The sequence below is a fragment of the Lepisosteus platostomus genome, chromosome 17, assembly GCF_059453375.1.
Source record: "Lepisosteus platostomus isolate fLepPlt1 chromosome 17, fLepPlt1.hap1, whole genome shotgun sequence".
In the NCBI taxonomy this organism is placed as follows: Eukaryota; Metazoa; Chordata; class Actinopteri; order Semionotiformes; family Lepisosteidae; genus Lepisosteus; species Lepisosteus platostomus.
In genome coordinates, this window is record NC_142627.1 from 11496729 (window position 1) to 11517012 (window position 20284).

Genomic DNA, 20284 nt, shown 5'->3' on the forward strand with positions numbered 1-20284 from the left:
TTGGAGGTGGGAGTATCATGGATTAGGGTTGCTTTACTGCCTCAGGATCCAGACATCTTACTATCATTGATGGAGCCACAAATTCAGCATTGTATTAGTGAATTCTGGAGAGAATGAAGACCATTCATTAGTCAGCTTCAGCTGATGGGTCATGCAATGAGACAATGATCTGAAACATACAACCGATAACACAAGGGCTGAAGAAAAAGAATGCTTGTATTTCGGATTGGCCAAAGCAAAGGGTGAACCTAAACACCATTGAAATACATAGGCAGGAAATGAAGTAAGCTGTTCATGCAAGATAACCCTAAAATGTCATTCTATATGGAAGAACGGGCCAAAATTCACAAAAGCCAATGTGAGAGATTGATACAGCTACAGGAAATATCTGGTTAAGTCCACAGCTGATCAAGGAGTTGCTACCAGATACTGAATCTAAGGTTTCACAAACACATTCATACCAGGATATTTACTACTGGATGATTTTGTTAATGAATTAATCCAAATACATCTTATGTCTCTGTGACATATTTAATCTGGTTATTTTCATATTTCATTCAGGCTTTCATGAAGGTCTACAGTAGCTGTTTTTGGAATAAAACATACTAGAATATAGACCAACTTGGGAGGTAAGCATCATCCTTTTCTCTGCAATGTAAGAGATTATTACATTCCAATAACTCTGTCTTTTGAAACAGTTTATTGTTTACTTTCAAAATACTACATGACATAAAATGGAAAAGGGGAATTAATGGACAGACTGATCTGAGAATTCTTTCACCATTATGCATTCTTTTATTCATGTATACACTGAAATCCTTTTTAAAAGTACAATACAGATCTATTACACTTAACTCAAATACTTAACATAACATAAAATCTTGCATTGAACAATAAAACAAGATGCAGAATGAAAGCTGACTGAGCACTGCAGTAGTATTAAAATAGATTGTCTGGGTGCAATTTAAAGGAAAACAAAGATTTAGCAATTATAAAACACAAATATGCTTACTCATAGGAGAGAAATGTGGTAGATGTGCATTGTTTTTATGGTGAATATATTATTAAAGTATAAAACTTGGTAGAGGGCCTCTTTAAGAATGTGTCCATAGTATCTTAATCTAGGTTTAGATGATAGGTCATAGGATTCCCTAGAGCCCTACAATTAATTCAGGATTTCTCATGGGGCTGCATCCTGTTTCATTCATTCGAAAAAAAAAATTCAGATGTGGTTTGGATCTGGTTATGACAAAGTGTCTCTGAGTCCGAGGCACTGAGTCAGGTGTCCAGTAGTATGAATGTAATCTAATGCGAATACAGGACACAAATGGACAACAGTCAAAAAGGGATTATTAATTATCCTTTTACATCTCAAGTTAAATATACCCTATCAAAAAAGTGCAAAAAATAAGACTAAAAATAAGCCCAAACAGCTTGTTGGTTTTTTGTAGACAATTGATTCCAGGATCCATTTCTTCAAAGACGCTATGGTGTCAGTTGCGAGAATGTGGCTGAGTAAAATTCCACATCAACTTTTTGTGCAAAAACGTGCCTCTGTTTCTCAATGTGTTTCATTAATGATTCAAAAGAATTCTGTTAAGATTTACCTCACTGTACCATTACATTTTGATTTAATTTATTAAAATGTCAATGAAAACTTAAAGGCTATAGAACTGGAGCTGCAGGTAATTTGTTTTTCATTGTAAATACCATCTATTGTCTGCAGGTCCATGATTTCAAATTGATAAGAACTGTCCGCTGTTCTGAAATGTCAAGACTAAATCAATGCAGATCCAGCTATCATATAAATCCCATATTATGTTTCCGAAATTGAAGCATAATATGAAATACATTTTAACGTTCAAAGACGATGTGGTCTCTCCTTGCAGCTCGAGAGACAATAGTGGAGTCTCACACATCATGTCTTAAATGCATGTGCTAACTCTGTTTCAGAGAAGCAGTACTTACCAGCAGCAACTCCTGTCAATCTTGTATTGTAAAGGTGCTTAGGGGGACAAAAGCACAGTTCAGTTCTCTTAAAGATAAGAAGAGTCATTGGATTATTAAAATTTAAGTATAAAAAACAAACGATCTGGAAAAAATGTATTAAGACCCGTTATATCTTATCCCTCAGTTTCACAAATTATGTGAACCTAAAATAAAATGGTGAAACACTCTTAGCTATCTTAGCAAGACTACTGTCATATTTTTAAATATATATATATAACAGTAGTTTTGCTAAGATAGCTAAGGGTGTTTGAAGCATTAATACTTTTTATACTTCTTATTTTATCCAAAGAACGAAAATGACTTCTGTATAATAGTAATAGGGATTTATAATAATAAAAAAGAGCTCTTGTCATCCACATTACAGCTGTAACCTATGAATCTTTTTACTCAATACCAGGAGAGCAATGACAAAAAATACTTTATTTTAACGCTCCACAAAATCACATAAAGTATTTATTGTAGCATGTGAAATGTTTAACAGCATAAAGTGCACACTGAACACAAGGTTTCATCTTACCTTACTAGTTTGAATTGATGTAACATGAAGAACAGTTTATTGACCTTACTGCCTCTTACAACACAAATAGCACTGATGCAGCCATTCTGATATACAGTAGCTCTCCCAGGCTTATTGTTTGAGATGTGCATTTACTAATTGACACGAAGATATCATCATCTGTTATGTTTTTTTTGTTTCTGGATCTTTTAAACAGGAATGTGGAAGGCACAGAACTCACGATGCTAAGAAAGAATATAGCTCAATTAAACAGTCAGCGTGAGTAGAGCATGATATGACCAGGCATGGATAAGGGAGTACTTTTTATTAAAAACCATGTTGCCAAGACAGTTCAGATTGTGAACATAAAATTACATTGTTCTGTTTTTTTCTGGCTGTCATAAAGAGCATTAGCCTGTGGTCTGCAGATAAGCATCTTCATTCCTGCAATGTTTCCCCCTTTTTGGCTGGGTTTGACAATTAATAATGAAAAAACATTACAGGTGCCACCCAGGACTGGGGACCTTTTAGTTTGCTATTATTAAAAATCATAATTGCGCTGGATATGTCAGTAACAGAATAAGAATAACCAGGTAGTTATTAACTTTTATTTCTTAACCACACAACACATAATGGAGTGAACTGGATAAAATGATAATGATGAGTTGAGTGAAGGAAACTAAGATGGGAAATGCAAGGTCATGTCTCTAAGGCTAAATAGGAGACAGGATAATTAAAGTGTGATTAATGATGTGTCTATTTGATCGTTAGTCTAATATACAGCAAATGTGTTGATTTGTTTGTGCCAAACCCTTTGGAGCAAATAAAAAATGAGTATCAGCAGCATGTTTTCCTCCTACCATTGATTTCATAAATACATTTTTTACACTCTGGTTTTCCAAGACACGTTCCTGACAATTATTAACTGGATGTCACTGGCAGATGTCTGAAAAGGGAGGCAAATTTCTGTTTGGAAATTAAATTACTTGGTTTGATAACATTATTCCTCGGACAGTAAAAACAAAAATGCAGGAAAAAACTGTAAGTGTAATGTTGTGCTATTTATGAAATCTCATTTTGTGCATCTGTAAAAACAAAATGTCCATCTCTATCTTTTCTTTCAGGTGTTCACAGGATTGAATTTTTACTTTTCGTTAAAAAGACTTAACGAAATTAAAAATACTTAGCAGAATTTAATTTTCTCCTATTTTTACTTTTTTGTGGCAAAAGCACTTGAGAGTCCAGTTACCAGGAGAAACTAAAACAAATCCCCTTACTTTGAAAACTGGCTGTGGCAGAAACCATATATAATGTGGTATAAAACTGAATAGTGTTTTAGCTTTAAATTTACAATATGTCACTTTCAAACAATTGTGTTCTTGCTTGTTGATTTTATGTTCAAGACTTGCAAGCTGAATTACTGTATCTGACCTTACATAATAGAGCAGAAAGACAATCTTCTGGGACTGGTGTTCAGTGGATAAGATGACAGTGTATTAATGAAATTCCTCAGGGTTTGAACTGAACTATGTGAACATGCATGTTTTCATTTCTAAAGGTTTCTAAACATTCTACTGTACAGTAACTGCAATGTGTTTAGTGGATATATTTGGGTATCTATTCCTGATCCCTTCCCCCACTTCCTGCCTGTCCTTCTGTTTCCTGTGTGTCCAGTTGCCAAGGGAACCCATCCAATTGGCTGGCAGGAGAGCAGTGGGTGGACCATTGTATTATAGAATGAAAATAGTGCATCACAGATATGGAAGGTTTCTGGGACTCTATTCTGAGTTACTGCATCTGCCTCCAAGTCTGGAAACTGAGAGTTTCAGTAGGAAAATAGAAAAGGCCTACACATTACAAACCTATACCTAGAACACCTTTATCAATTAATGGTATTTCTTTATCTCTTGTAATTAAAATTTCTAGAGGACTGCACCAGAGACTCAATGCACATTTTGAGCCAAAGTATACACAATTACATTTAAAATGTGCTTGTATATTCTGTATGAACTGTATATACAGTATATCCATATATTGTAAATGACACTTAGACCACTTGTAGCTGCTAGAGGAACAGAAAATGACATGGATGCATTTAGAAATAATTATTATCATTGGCTGTAGGGGTTTATTAGAAAAAAGTATTAGGTTGCATCGCACCATTTGAAACTCATAAAAAATCATATGCACTTTATAAAATACCTCAAGAATTGGAATTTTGAAAAAACAGTTTAAAATAATACCTAATTTGTATGATTGCTTGAAATATCTTTGTCCAAGCTTCAGATAAGATCACATTATTAGCCATATACAATTTCTTGTATTAGGAATTTGTCTTTTTCAGGAACTTGTTCTCCATGAGACACACAGACAGGGAGAGAAGCTCCTTGTATCCTTTGCTGGCCGCGGGATACAAACCGGCAACCTTCCTGCCACAGGTGCAGATCCTTAGCCACAGAGCCACCACACTGCCTTTACGGATATGATGTGCATTTACAATAGGATAACAAAAAGAACATCAAAAAGCTCTAAACCCAATAAACATTACTGGTGTATGGAACGTTAATTTGATCTGTTCTTAAGCATCAGGATTCGCAGAGTTTTTAGTTGTGAACAAAACTAGCACAATGAGGGTAAGCATCTATCCATTTTCTAACTGCTTTATGCAGTAAGGAGTCATGGGGGAGCCAGAGTTTATCCCAGCAAGCAATGGGTGCAAGGCAGAGTACACATTCTGTACCGGAGAACAGTCCACGGCAGGAAACACATTCACACCAGGGACAGTTTTACAGGAGCCACCTTAACCTACTGGTCTTTCTCTGGAATGTGGGAGGAAACCAGGGCACCCAGAGGAAATCTACATGAACATAGGGAGAACATACAAACTCCACACAGATAGCACCCCAGGAATTGGACCCTGAGTCCCATTGCTGCAACACAATAATGGTTACCACCGCAGCACCGTGCCATCCTGACATTAAGGACATTTTCTTGAAAAAGCCAATAAAAGCAGACATGTTTGCAGGTTATATTCTACAATGAAGGAACATAAAAAAGATGTAGGAAATCTAAGCATAAAAGAGAAAGAAGCCTTTCATTAAGCACAAATGCACACTGAGAAGCATTTAAAATCATGTCAGGACCATATCCTGGTTTTTAATACCTTGTTAAATGGTGACATGCAACACAAAACACCAGAATTACAACTAGAATATTGCTGAACCACTGGAATTACTGAAACACAACAACCAACAATGATTACTCAAAAATTACTGAATTGCAACGATTGCGTTAAATGTTCAATATTGTTCATGAAAAATTAAGTCTGAAATAAATCAGCATTGTATACGTTTAATACACAGTTCATTTACCTTTGAATTTATGCTGTTATGACTGTCATTTTAATCAGTATTCTTAATGATTACAATTAAAAACCTTTAAGATCTCTGCACATAACGAATATTATTTAGAAAATAAATGAAATTGAATGGTCTCAGAATAGATTCATACTATTTAGTGGAGCAGGGAATGATGTCAACGCATATGGTCAAAGGTCATAAAATAAAAATCTAAAAGATAACATTGAAGTAAGTCTGCTCCAAATGATTTGAGCTGAACTGAATGGTTTCTTGTGCGTGAGCCTCACCCTGGCGATTCCAATAGGACTTCAGTAAGAAGGGGCCCACTAAGGGGGGTCTTCGACACACTCGTCCTGTTTGCAAACAATAGATGGAGTTTCTGTGGATGCAGCCGAAGTTTGTGCGCTAGAAGCGACTTGCGTGCTTACTTCAGGCCCACTTTTATTGTGGTTTCTTGGTTCGGTTTAACGGTGCTCTACTTTTAAAAGCAAGCAATGAGTGGCAATAAACCTCATACCATTTGTTTGGGAACAGTCTTGGCTGAGGAATGAAGCGCCTTCTGCTCTTTCCGTCGGTTGCTTAACAACAGTTGTTTAAAATACTGCTTAAAATTCAGAGGAAACTCGGCTGGTAAGTGTTCAAACAACTGCAAACATGAATGTTTCTTTTTATGTACGAAAATGAATGGAAGCGTTTGAAACTAAATTGCGCTGGCTAAATGAAACGTATTGTGGCTTTAGTGCTTAAATGTTTACTAAGACTTTGGGTACGGTATGCTCTGCTACAAAGTATATGTCTCGGTGATCAGCAGTTTTTTTTATTTAAAACTTTTATTTTCACTTGTAGCAAAGTCCTGTTCATTTGTTTTTTTACGCAGCTGCTGGCTTTGTGTAGTTATTTTCCTTTTGTTTTTAAACTAAAATTATTTTTAACTCCGCTATGGATAAAATGGAAGGAGCCATTTAGACAGAGATGGGGGGTGCAAGCCTGGTGCTGTCATTTTGATTTTATAAATCAGTCCCCTCTCAGTCTGCAAATCAGTGTTTCCAGCGCGGCTTGTTATTGATTCTGCTCGAGGTGAAAAGTAATGTGTCTTGATATTTGTCTGTAAAGGACACTAGAGCTATTCACTGTAATATTGTTGCACCCATTCTTGCCTTTGTAATCGCCCCACGCTGGCGTCGCAGGAAACAGTATGAAGAGATCCGACGCCAAGCTGTTCCTAACACTTGGGAAATGGGAGCTAGTATTTTTTTTTTATTGGTTTGTAAATTCAGTATGAAGGATTCTTGTAGGTCAATGAAATCACCGCCTGTATCTCCCCCCCCCCCCCCCCCCCCCTCCATTCAAAAAGATATATGTTTTTCTTCAACGCACCTAGCCTATATTTTATTAAAGGAATGGGACAGATACAGAGTGTCTTTCTCTGCCACGTAGATAGAAAAAATCAGAACTGTCCCTGCATGTTTTTTGCTGTCTTAATTACCCCCATGATGATGATGTTGGTGATCATAATGAACGAGAAGGATGCATTCTGCAGCTTCCTGTCATGTAAGCTAACGATATGATTAGTTGTCAGCGTACACCATAAAAGTATTCAGTTTCAACACGAATCTTGACTGCGACAGATAAGTCATTGAAAGTCATGTGTATAGTCGGGGAATACTGCCTGATTGTAGAATCCCCTGATTTCCATGACTGCATCGTGCTGGGGTCAAAAGCCTACTTGAGGCTGATTGTGTGTGTTCCCTTCATTTTAAAAATGTTTTATGAGCTCCAGGGCATTTGTTTCAAATGTGGATTTCGAAACTTGATGCCTTCGTAGTTTATTTGCTAGGTAGGTCATTTATGGATAGAGATGAATATAGGTCGATGTCTATTTCAGTATTTCGTGTTTGCAAAATTAGATTTCGCTGGACATGAAGCTTAACAGCAGACCAGAGAATTTAGGCCAAACCTGGAAATTTAGTTGATATTGTGCAGTCTGAATTGAGAGTCATGGTACTGCATCTGAGCGGGAGGGGGAAAGTAAATTTTATTTTTAATAAATATCTTAAGTGTGAAACTTGTACCAAGACATTTATTCGACTCAGTATGAAGACAGAGTCACTGGCCTTTCTGAATTGCAGAGCATCCATTAATGTACTATAACCAACCATAACAGTGCAGCAGTATTTGAGATATTGGTTGTGCAGCTGCACTTCTGCAAAATTATCCCAAATTCAGCACAGTATCCAGTTGGTTTGCAATATAGAATAGTTGTCACATGGATGAAAACAAATGATGTTCTTATGTTTGAGTATGCAACAAGCTGCTGCTGCTCTTTTTCCTCTTGGAGTAAACAGCTGTAGTCCAGATTTCTCCTTCTCCTCATGCTACATCTTTCATGCGCAGACAGGACACCACTGATTTCAAACAGTCTCTGAATTGTAGCCACCCTGGAGAATGTGTGGTTTTAGATTGTTGTCTTGCTGGGTTGTTTTCTTTGAGCTTTTTTTAATTGTTCTTCATGGTGTTTTACGCAGTGGTTACCTTTTTCTTGAAGCTCTAGCCTTACCATTGATCTTCATACACTGTATTCCCTGCCTCTGCTGTGTAAGTGGCTTCCCTGTGTCCGTACAGTAAATTAGCGTTTAATTGTCTGCTTCAGCAAAATGGAACAGTGACCTAAAAATGAAAATGTTACAAAATCAAAACGAGGACTTGAACATAACTGTAATGTAAATGCAAAGTTAAAAAGGGGAAAAAAAGCCAAAGGAGCAAACAAGTGTCCTTTTGCATCAAGATGTGTATTTGGGCAAGATAATGCTGTTCAGCAGGGAGGAGGGAGGGGCAATACTAACTAAAAATACCTTCAGTTTATCCCTTTCCCATTAAGTGACACTCGTGCCCCAATTGAGGTATAATACAGGTGAAAAGCTGGTTTCTTTTTTGGGTTGTGAGAGGCAGACTTAACAGGGACATGGAAAAAACAAATGTTATTCCCATAAAAGACTCTTTTGTGGAAAAGAAGTGAATTCACGTCTTCGCTAAACCTTTGAATCTGTCTTCCACCTTCTTTATTTTGCTGTAAGGTCTGCCTGGGTTGTTTCATTTAGTGGAATTAAGAGCAGTGGCTAGTTTCTATGACTTTAGGTGTATATCTTTTGTGTCTCTCCCCACTAACTATCTGGTAAAATGTTATCTTTTTACAGGTTTAAGTAAGAATGTGGGGAAAAAAAACAGTATCTGAAGTGTAGAAAGCTGAAAAATCTTTTAAATCCTACAAAAGAGTGCATCTTTCTCTTTGTGTTTGCTGTGTGTAGGTTTTTAATGCTGATTTCCCCAAATCTCTGATGGCCTGTATTGTTACAGAGATAAAAATTACTACAGTTGATAAACTGCAATAAAGTATGTCACTGGAATACAAAAAGATGCTGTCACTTTAATTGGGAGAGCTTTGCATATTCTAGTAGGCACCACACAATGTTGCTAGATCCAATCACAGACACTGAGTCCAGCTATTGGCTCAGCTTCCTCTGGACTCCTGATTCCATCTGCGGGGGTTACAATTTCTACTCTCCTCATCCATTCAACTCCTGTAGTCAGCAAAACAACCCAGCACAGACTACTGTAGCAGGCATCTCTCTCAGAATCCCTGGGAACTGTATCCTTGTGCAGACGTGGTGCTGGTAGCACCACTGCAGCAACACTAAATCTAGGTCTGTCAAACGAGGCAGAGCGAGCAAGCGAGGGAGAGGGAGCAAGCAAGCGATCGATTCATTTGATAACTTAAAATAATGGAGCGCAAGGGAGACTGTCAAGCACTGGATCAAACTTAAAAAGAGTCAATTACTTGATCAGATTATAGTGATCTACTTGCGAGGAGGAGGAAAAAAGTAATTCTGCTCTCAGAGGGCGAAATAAAAGAGGATTGCTGCGGCTAAGTGTTCTGCTGGCTGGCTCCTGCACTATCCCGGAGACTCTCTCCTTTTTAATGTTTTTGAATGTCACTCAACTGCTGAGCAGGTAAACACACTCATGGTAGATGCCAAAGGAAAGAACATGAAATGTCTCACTTTCTTCTTGATGCTTCCAGAGTCAGTGAAGATTAGGTCCAATAAAGGTTCGAAGAAGGGGAGCCCCACTAACTCGAAGTTGCCTCCAGCGTGCTATGAAATTATCACCTTAAAAACCAAGAAGAAGAAGAAGATGGCTGCAGAGATTTTCCCGACCAAGAAGCCAGCCAGTACCTCCTCGGTCCAGCAATTCCAGCAGCAAAACCTGAACAACAATAACACCATTCAGACAACCAACTGGCAAGGGCTGTACCCCACTATACGGGAAAGGTAGGTAAAGGGGGAAATTTCTCATTCGGAAGTATCTTAAATCAGCCTTGACCTGCACCAGAATACTTACTACCAAGTTTGTAGACGGATATATTACAGGTGGTTTTTCGTTCATCATTAATTTAGTGGCACTGTACCACGTGTTGTAGTAACTGTATCTTTTTTTTTTAAATAAGGCAGCCTAAGTTAAATATTTTATTGCATTAAATATAGGCTGCTCTTTAGAAAAGATGCACCTGGAGGTGGAGTGACCTTCAAGGACTTGTGGTATTTAAAAAAAACCAACACTGTCTGTGACAGTAGAAACCAGCCTCACGGTGTGTTTTGGATTACAGTAAATTATTCCCAGTAATTCATGTAGAAATAATAGTGAAAACTTTATATTTGATTAACGGGAGGGTATACTAGTATCGAATGCAGCCTCGTCCAGTGAATTATAGAGTGCATCTGCCTGGGCTCCAGTCGCAGGAGTAAACACAAGTGACAGAAGACCGTTATATGCAGAGGGTGTAGAGTATGCTCTGGGTTAAAGGAAATATTTACAGAGGAAAACCCCAGACTGGCAAGCAGCTCTTTGCATTCAGTAGGAGTGCTGTTGTTTTTGAAATGTATTGTGATATTTAAGTGTTTCTGGATTTTAGAATTTGAAGTTTGTTGAGACATCACTTGCTATGCTTTTGACATGTTTCACTTTTTGATTAAAGAAAATGACCCTTGCAGAAGGCATTTAGATTTCACCTTTCTGAAACAGCCATGCACAGAATTTGCTGAAAATCTGTTCTGAAGGAACTGTAATTGCAACAGTTAAATTGTCAGGAGTCAAAGCAATCTGTTCTTTGTAGTAGTAGTATTTTATTTTGTTAAAGGTTACACAATGTAGCAACTTCTTTTTTGGGCCACTCAAATCCCATGGCTGTGAAAGTCTGCTGCGTTCTGTGGTGCCACACATCACAAGTGCTTTTCCTCTTTATTTCCCCACAATAACAGTCTGTTTCTTCTTCTCCAAAGTTTGAAGCTTTTTGTTTTCAAAATGCTACTTCAGCTGAATTGCTGATTTTAATGCAATGTCCAAAATGTCCTAAAGTGAAGTGTTTGGTTCATGAGTTTTTATACTCCCATATTTAAACAAGATTCGATGCCTAAAGAAGTATTTCTCACCTCTCGCCGTCAGACCCGAGTACTATAGTTTGCGTGCATTTTCCTAAATCCTGCTTTCAAGAAAGAAAGAAATATCAAAACTACACTTACAGTACAATAGCAGATGCTGGTTTTGCTTTAAAAAATCTTCTTTCCATCTCTGATGGGAGGTAGAGTTGTCCAAGTTAAGGCCACACTGATGCAGTGTTGTGTGTCTCTCTTGCTTCCAGAAATGCAGTGATGTTTAACAATGAGCTGATGGCAGATGTTCATTTTGTGGTTGGCCCACCTGGAGGGACTCAGCGGTTGCCTGGACACAAAGTAAGCTTTAACGGCAGACATTGACGCAGAGATGGTCTTGTGTAATCATTTCCTGAAAGTAGCACATCTCATCAATGGCAGAATAAAACGGAATTACTCATCAATAATGATGCTGCGTATCACTAATCCAAATGATTTGGTTAATTATTTTTCATAATGAAAGTAAAACAGCAGTTGCCAACATAAGTTTCTTTAGTGGTAATGTTTCATGGTTAATGTCAGTTACATTTATAAATTATGAAATTATTTATATTGACTCCCAATCAGTTGGTATTCGTATTTTCAGATAGTTATTTTCAATTACATTTTTATATCTTACAAATCTTTTACTGTTCAAGAACCTAAGACTTTTTAATTGTACTTTGTAAAACAATTTTAAGAACAAGAATCTGCACTTCACTCTTGTCTGAAAGAGATCACTGGCAGTTCATAGTAATTAGTATATGTAATATAGACTATTCTATTAGGGTTTATTGTTTCAAAATATATTACAAGTGGTCACTTGTGTATCCTTTCGTTTTGTTTTTTGCTCCTGGAGTTCTGTGATGTGGATTTCTTTTACAGAGATTGTGAAATTTATATTGAAACACCATTATAACAGGTCAAAAGTATGGAGTTGCAAATGCAGTTGCTTAAATCTGTGCTTACAATGTTTAATCTTTCCTTTTGCTTATTTGACATCTTTAAGTATTTTTCTCTGTATTTATGCGCCTTTAATTCATTCTGGGTTCTTATGACTGCTGTCTTATTCTTTCTTGAAATGCATTTTATTCTGTGAATTATTGCAGAACATTGCTTTTCCCTTGTATTATAACTGAGAAGTTTCTCTGTGCATCCTTATTTATGATTATGAATTGCTCACACGTGCTTACATGATTGTAAGAAACAAGATGCGGTTCTAGTAATAGGTTTTAAGAAATTCTTTGCTGTGTAAAAGAATGTTAACCTAGATACTTTACAGAAAATGTCTTTATGAAGCAACTTGAATCAACAGCATTAAGAATTAATGCTAAATGATCTTTGTATCCATTTGGCCACAGCTCATAAATATGTTGCAGCTTTTTATACATATTTATGTAACAGTCAGTAGGATAGCTGCAGGATATTTTAAATGTTCTTTCACATTAAGGATAAAAACAGCGTTAATAATAGAGGAATACTGAGGTCCATAGATTTTAAAGTAAATAGGAAATATTTAGATAAATTTGGCAACCATTTTTGGGGGTTTGATGAAGAGATTGGGATCTTCCCTAAGATTGTTGGGGTGCATGGGATTCGTTTAAACTGTAATTGTGAATAATATCCATGTTAAGAAATTCTGGACATTTTGACTTGTTTAACTGATATATTCATTCGCTAATAAGAGTTCATATAAACCTTTATTCTTTTGCCTTTTTTCACAGTATGAAACATCTGTGTCATTTTGAATTGGTTCCTTCTTTGATCATCAAGTCCCAAGTGAACTTCTTTAACAACCATTTATGTTTTCTGTCTGAAGTTTTTTTCTTCTGAAAAAGACCATCAGGATAAAAAAATTATGAAATCCTTGGGGATTATGCGTGTTCATTTCTTCAACTCCTTTCACAGTGGTAATCTGTAAGCATGATTATTAGACTGTAAATTTTCATATGGAATTTCTTTGGTGAAAAGTATACCTTTCCTTTGTGGTGATCAATTAAGAAACTTAAGTAATCGAGAATTATTCAGAAGACTTTTTCATTTTTTCATTAAAAGTGTCCTGTGCTTTACGGTTTCCCAGGTTCTGTAAAGAAAGCAAGTTGTCCTAGCTCATAAAATGTTCACATACATGCCAGATGCTTCTGTTGTATTCTTGATTCATCACTTGACAAGTCAGGCTGGGAAGTATGAACTGTACTCGTTTTCCTACGCTTGAATAAAAATGGGAAACAAAATGAGTGATCTCAATGACTGACTGTCAGCTGCTGGGTGGTTGTATATTCAGTTATACAAACAGGGATACTTTCTTGCGTATCTCCTGTCACCATACATACAGTGTTGTCTGTAATTATTTGGACAGTGATACAATTTTTTGTTGTTTTGGCTCTGTACTCCAGCACATTGGATTTGAAATGAAACAATGACTATGAGGTTAAAGTGCCGAATGTCAGCTTTAATTCAAGGGTTTTTATGTCTATATTGGGTGAACCATATAAGAATCACAGCCCTTTTTATACATAGCCCCCCTATTTCAAGGGACCAAAAGTAATTGGACACATTAACATAATCTTAAATAAAATTGTCATGTTTAGTATTTGGTTGCAAATCCTTTGCAATTGATGACTGCCTGAAGTCTGCGACCCATAGACATCACCAGACGATGGGTATCTTCCCTGGTGATGCTCTGCCAGGCTGTCATTCAGCCATTTTCAGTTCCTGCTTGTTTCGTGGGCTTTTTGCCTTCAGTCTTGTCTTAAGTGAAATACATGCTCAATAGGATTCAGGTGGGGTGATTGACTTGGCCAGTCAAGAACATTCCACTTTTTGGCCCTGAAAAACTCCATAGTTGCTTTAGCAGTATGTTTGGGGTCATTGTCCTGCTGCAAGGTGAAAAGCCATCCAATGAGTTTTGAGGCATTTGGTTGGATCTGAGGAGATTAGATGCTTCTGTACAGAATTCATCCTGCTGCTGCCATCGGCAGTAACATCATCAATAAGGATAAGCGAGCCAGTTCCACTGGCAGTCACACATGTCCAAGCCATGACACTACCTCCACCATGTTTCACAGATGAGATGGTATGCTTTGGATCATGAGCAGTTCCTTTTTTCACCACACTTTCCTCTTTCCATCACTCTGGTTCAGGTTTATCTTCATCTCATCTGTCCATAAGACTTTGTCCCAGCCACATCTTTGACACATCTATTCCTACATCCTGGAGAGTTCTTGATCTGTTCAACAGTTGAAAAGGGTTTTTTCTTCAGGATTGAAAGTATTCTTCTGTCATCCGCTTCTGTGGTCTTCAGCGGTCTACGAGGTTGTTTGCTATTGCTAAGCTCACCAGTGCGTTCTTGCTTCTTAATGTACCAAACAGTTGATTTTGACACACTTAATGTTTTGGCTATGTCTCTGACCTTTTGTTAGCTCTCTTGTGCATGAACTAATGGTGCAATGATACACAGCTGGCAAAGAAACAACTGAGCAGCCAATTGTCCATTTACTTTTGGTCCCCTAAAATGGGAGGACTATGTATAAAAAGGACTGTGATTCCTATACGGTTCACCCAATATAGACGTAAAAATACCCTTGAATTAAAGCTGATATTCTACACTTTAACCTCATAGTCATTGTTTCGTTTCGAATCCAATGTGCAGGAGTCCAGAGCCAAAACAACAAAAATTGTGTCACTGTCCCAATACGTATGGGCTGCACTGTATGAATTACTGTGGTCATCTCTGTAGCGGTGTGCTAATTTCTCCTTCTTTCTTTCAAAGTATGTGTTGGCTGTGGGAAGCTCTGTGTTTCATGCCATGTTCTATGGTGAACTAGCAGAAGACAGTGATGAAATCAGAATTCCAGATGTGGAACCTGCTGCTTTCCTTGCGATGCTGAAGTAAGGCTCCTTTCACTGTCACTGTTGATACAGTACCTCTTTCCCCTCTTACTCCAGCTGAAAGGCTGTGGGAGAATTTGTTTCTTCCTGACTATAAAAGTCAGGAAATTCTTTTTTTTTTTTTAGGCTCCCTTGTTTTAAACTCTTTCATGAGGTTAATGGTATTATCAAAAACTTAATTTTTAATCCCTGCGGTTTATGCCTATAAAACAAAAGGAATAAAGTTGGGTAGTAATCTTTTATCTAGATTATTAAATTTTTTTAAACTAATATCAGTTCATGACTTTTCAAGATTGAAAAATAGTTTCTTGAACCAATTAAAAGTTCTGCAGTTAAGTCATGCTTTTTTGTATTGGTGTTTATACTTGTATTGAACATGAAGCATTGTGTGTTGAGAATATTTTCTTAGAGATTGAAGAAGAAAATATTTTACTGATGCGTAGTACTAAGACCAAACATCAGAAATATAAATGATACACAGACCAGAACTTGCCTTTAAAGGTCATAATTGGTGTCACCAACAGTATAGTTCCCCCTGTGATTGCTCTACCATTTCCACTTAAAATCCTGATCACGTCTTGATGAAGGCTTGTTTACACTGAAATATTGAGAAACTTGATAAAGTCCAACAAAACAAAAGTGTAGCAAAGAGTGTGTGTGTCCAGCTCATATAAGTAGGTCTGCTGATTACTGGTTCTCTGGTACTGGTACTCTTTTTTTCTCTTCCCTTTTCAGTATGTCTGTCAACAAGACTCAAGACAACAGCAGGCTTTTTTGTCATCTTTTGTAGGAGATGAAGGATCATAATTCTATTTAGCAATCTTTAGCAATTCACAATTTAACATTATTTCAATAGGAACAGAGTGGTGAGGTGTGTGTAGAACAGGGGTTTCAACTTAATTCTTAACAACCTATATCAGTTCATTAGCAGTATAGTAGGACCAATGTGGCAGTTATTCCTAGCTCTCTGGGTGAAGGTGCTTTTAAGAGACCTAGGTAAGCTGCAAATTTACAGGCCCTCCAGGACCAGGACTGGGCAACCCTGATTAGAGGAGGGAGATCTTACAGTGCTGTGAAATACAATATTGTAAACTTTTATCATTGGCTTATGAATAACGCAGTACTAAGTACTAAAACCTTATGTTGACCTCTACTGTGAATGAGCAAAAGTGGTGTATTTCATATAATCATTCTTTTTAAAAACCTCCAATTGTGTGGCTTATGATGGTACCCCATATTTCTGTGCCCAACAAGTATGTAACAAAACTACTGACATAATGGATGAATTCAAGTCACTGAACTGTAGACACAAGTCAAAACTTATATTACATGACAGGCAGCACGTACTTGTTTTTCCAGTTGTCAGTACTAGCTACTGAAGACAATTTAAGTGAAAGGAAAGACGTAATTGCATGGAAGTTTTAATGGGAGTCTTACTTTGCTGTTGTCATTTACAGGTACATATATTGTGATGAAATTGATCTGGGTGCTGATACAGTACTGGCCACTTTGTACGCTGCCAAGAAGTATATTGTCCCTCACCTGGCTCGTGCCTGTGTCAACTTCCTAGAAACGAGCCTCAGTGCCAAGAATGCCTGCGTTCTGCTGTCACAGAGCTGCCTTTTTGAGGAGCCTGACCTCACCCAGCGGTGCTGGGAAGTCATTGATGCGCAGGCTGAGCTGGCCCTTAAGTCGGAAGGCTTCTGCGATATCGATACCCAGACACTCGAGAGCATCCTGAGAAGGGAGACGCTCAATGCCAAGGAGATTGTCGTCTTTGAAGCGGCGCTAAATTGGGCCGAGGCTGAGTGCCAAAGGCAGGAGTTGGCCGTCACCATAGACAACAAGCGCAAGGTCTTGGGGAAAGCGGTTTATCTCATCCGAATCCCCACGATGGCTTTGGACGACTTTGCCAACGGGGCCGCCCAGTCAGGCGTGCTGACCCTCAATGAGACAAATGACATTTTCCTGTGGTACACGGCAGCCAAAAAGCCGGAGCTGCAGTTTGTGAGCAAGCCGAGGAAAGGCCTGGTCCCCCAGCGCTGTCACCGCTTCCAGTCCTGCGCCTACAGGAGCAACCAGTGGCGCTACCGAGGCCGTTGCGACAGCATCCAGTTTGCTGTAGACAAGCGGGTTTTTATTGCTGGCTTTGGCTTGTATGGGTCCAGCTGTGGCTCAGCTGAGTACAGTGCCAAGATTGAACTTAAACGTCAGGGGGTCATTCTGGGGCAGAACTTGAGCAAATACTTCTCCGACGGCTCCAGCAACACCTTCCCTGTGTGGTTCGAGTACCCAGTGCAGATTGAGCCCGACACTTTCTACACAGCCAGCGTGGTCCTCGATGGCAACGAACTCAGCTATTTCGGACAAGAAGGAATGACAGAGGTCCAGTGTGGAAAGGTTACTTTCCAGTTTCAGTGTTCATCTGACAGCACCAATGGAACAGGAGTGCAGGGAGGACAAATTCCAGAGCTGATATTTTATGCCTGAAATATAGAACCTGAGTTTTTTTTTTTTCAACCTGCTCTGGCAAAGTCTTGTTTTAATTGTGTTTACTAAAGCAACTTCAATAAAACTTATTTTGTACTGTTAGTGCTTTTATCAGAAGAAGCATGGATATACCCAACTGCTACTTAAATGTACTATGCATTCATCTGTTTTATTTATTTTGGTTCAGAAGCAATTTTATGCAATGTGTTCTGCACTGATTTTAAAGACAGGTGCATTTCTGTTTAGCTCTATAATATTATAAAATATTGACCCTTTTGTGGTGATATTAAATAAGCTGGTCTTGTATAGCTATGCTGTAAAAAGGCATTAAATATATAAAAACACTGGTAAAACAGTTTACTTTCACCTCAGAGAAAACTAAGCTGTGGCGTTCTAACAAATGTTAGAATTAGCACTGGATTCTGCTGTTCGTCTTACATATTTTACTGTGTATGTAGATGTGTGTGTGTGTATATATATATGCACTTAATCCACGGCTGTTTTGCCTTCTGAAGATACGAATTTAAAAAAACTGGAGGAATTTTAAAACTTGCCAAAAGATTAGATGTTTATGGATGTTGACTTGCCCATATAAGCACAGGCATAATGTAGCAACAACAAGCAGTACATTGACTTATAGTGGTTATAATTTTTTAACACTTAACCCTCAAGAGTACATTTTAAAGTTATAATAGGACACCAAAGTTTTTACCTGTAAAAGGATATTTGTTCTTTTAATGCATTACCCACAGAACATCTTGCAATGCTGCTTGTCAGCATTAGTGCTCTGTGTTGCATTGTACGCGAAAATTGAAAGACTCCAAATAAGCCAAATGCTTACAGACTCTTGCTTTAAGCTTAATTGGATTTACAAACAGCATCCATACTTGATGGAATATGCTTATGAGTACAGGACTAGACTGCACAAGCCCTGGACAGTTCCAAACCCTTCCCTTCCCATTATTGTTGGAGAAATGTTCTGTGAAATTTGACATGTAAAACTTCTTTTTACATTTCTTGTGTTCCACATTCCTGTTCAAACTACTGACCTCAACCAAATTTGTTTTCCTTAAAATCGGTTATCTGGGGCATTTTTCTAAATGTCGCTGATAAATGCTTAAAAACTGCATGCACAACCATGCATGGCCTGATGTGGCTGGTGTCAGACTCCTCGCCTTTGGTAAATAGCTTGAACCATGTGACTGCACCCTGATGAGGTTGTTTAAACTGCAGGGTCCTACGTCTCCCTTCTCTTATAAAAAGTAATATTTTCTTGGGTAATCAGCATTTTTATGCATATTTTTAAGAACTAATTTTCCTTTACATTTTTGTCAAGCTTTATTTTTTCCATGTTCCAGTTTTGTTTCATCAACCCAGTACAGAGCCTATCAAGCTTATTTTGCCCACATGATAGTGTTCATAAGGCACTTAAAGAAAATAGTTCCAGGACATATTTGCTTACCCTTCTCTGCATGGAAATAGTGTACTTTTTGTGTATCTTCAGTTTACATTTATTTTCTGGTGGATTATGTTGCACTCAAAGGGAAGAAACTGGGTCTTCACCAAAGAAAGACATGTCTTTGGGCCTTGGAACAGAACAAAGTTATCTAAATGCAGTGTGTTTATTCCTCTTTTGCAGTGAGAGTAATGCCTTTGTTTGTCTTCATTAGCTGAATCAGAAAGTAGTTTTCTGATAATCAAAGCAGGTATATTCAGTGATACAGGGGTAACAGAGTACTGCCCAGTAATTCCAAGCACTATAGCTCGTACCTGTAGTGTGCTGGCCAATCATCTAGTGTCTCCATTAGCAGTAAATGTTTGAGACTGTATACAGATGAAAGCCAGTAGCTCCTCTTAGTGAAGTTACATATTTTGTGTTGTTTCCCTTTATTGTTCTTTTTCTCACCAATAGAAACTCAACACAAGTCTCTTCATTAATGGAAACACAAGGTGATTTTCAATGAGCATATTACAGTCTAAGTGTTGCCAAATGCCTTCTTTCACTTTGAGTTTAATATGTACATAAAAAAAACTGAGTGCTGTTTTGATATGAGATCTCTCAGTCATGCAGTAGAATTTATTTCACCAATTGTAAGTTTTTTTTTTTATAAACAGCCCATATATCATTTGTTGTTGCCTGTTCTTCTCTAAAACCCTGAGACCTGTTAACCAAGCATAATAGAAATGAAGGAAAACAGTCAATGAAGGAGCTCACAGTGAATGTTATTGTACTGTACTTTTGTGTAACAGTGCTGATTGACACTTGAATGTGTATGATAGTTGAAAATTAAAATAAAACTGGTTCTGTAAATTGCTGTTGTTTTTCTTTACTGTGATACACTTAGCCATTAAAATAAATTTCTCTTCCTATTGGCCAACATAGTGTAAATGGGAATGTCTGTTAACTTCCATCCTTATAATTTGTAACTGTTAAGACTTAAATTGTGAGTATCCTGAATTATTGTTACTTTATTTCCTTGCTTGCATTGTAGGCAAATGACATTATTGGTTGCCAAATCTACAGTATGTAGTTCATAATCCTGCAGGGAAGAAGGATGGTTTTAGTATTCTTC

The 20284-nt window shown here is 37.7% G+C and overlaps 1 protein-coding gene across 3 annotated transcripts; it reads left to right on the top strand.

The window, feature by feature from the left end:
- The first annotated feature begins 6199 nt into the window (after positions 1-6199).
- On the top strand, positions 6200-20022 carry btbd3b (BTB domain containing 3b). 3 transcript variants are annotated; one of them, XM_088610095.1, is made up of 5 exons: positions 6200-6495; positions 9944-10193; positions 11561-11651; positions 15103-15221; positions 16679-20022. In XM_088610095.1, exons 2-5 carry the CDS (start codon positions 10057-10059, stop codon positions 17709-17711), a joined length of 1380 nt encoding a protein of 459 aa, XP_088466221.1. In that variant the 5' UTR covers positions 6200-6495; positions 9944-10056; the 3' UTR covers positions 17712-20022. The 3 variants fall into 3 exon arrangements, with proteins under 3 accessions (XP_088466221.1, XP_088466222.1, XP_088466220.1); XM_088610096.1 differs by lacking the exon at positions 6200-6495 and adding an exon at positions 6531-7416; XM_088610094.1 differs by lacking the exon at positions 6200-6495 and having other exon boundaries at positions 7463-10193.
- Positions 20023-20284: the final 262 nt, after the last annotated feature.

What these genes read in the sequence shown, in the direction of transcription:
- btbd3b (XM_088610094.1), top strand. Translation starts at nt 9,886, where the DNA reads ATGGTAGATGCCAAAGGAAAGAACATGAAATGTCTCACTTTCTTCTTG. An exon ending in TACCCCACTATACGGGAAAG is followed by an intron (nt 10,194 to 11,560) that starts GTAGGTAAAGGG and finishes TCTTGCTTCCAG; the next exon opens with AAATGCAGTGATGTTTAACA. An exon ending in AGCGGTTGCCTGGACACAAA is followed by an intron (nt 11,652 to 15,102) that starts GTAAGCTTTAAC and finishes TTTCTTTCAAAG; the next exon opens with TATGTGTTGGCTGTGGGAAG.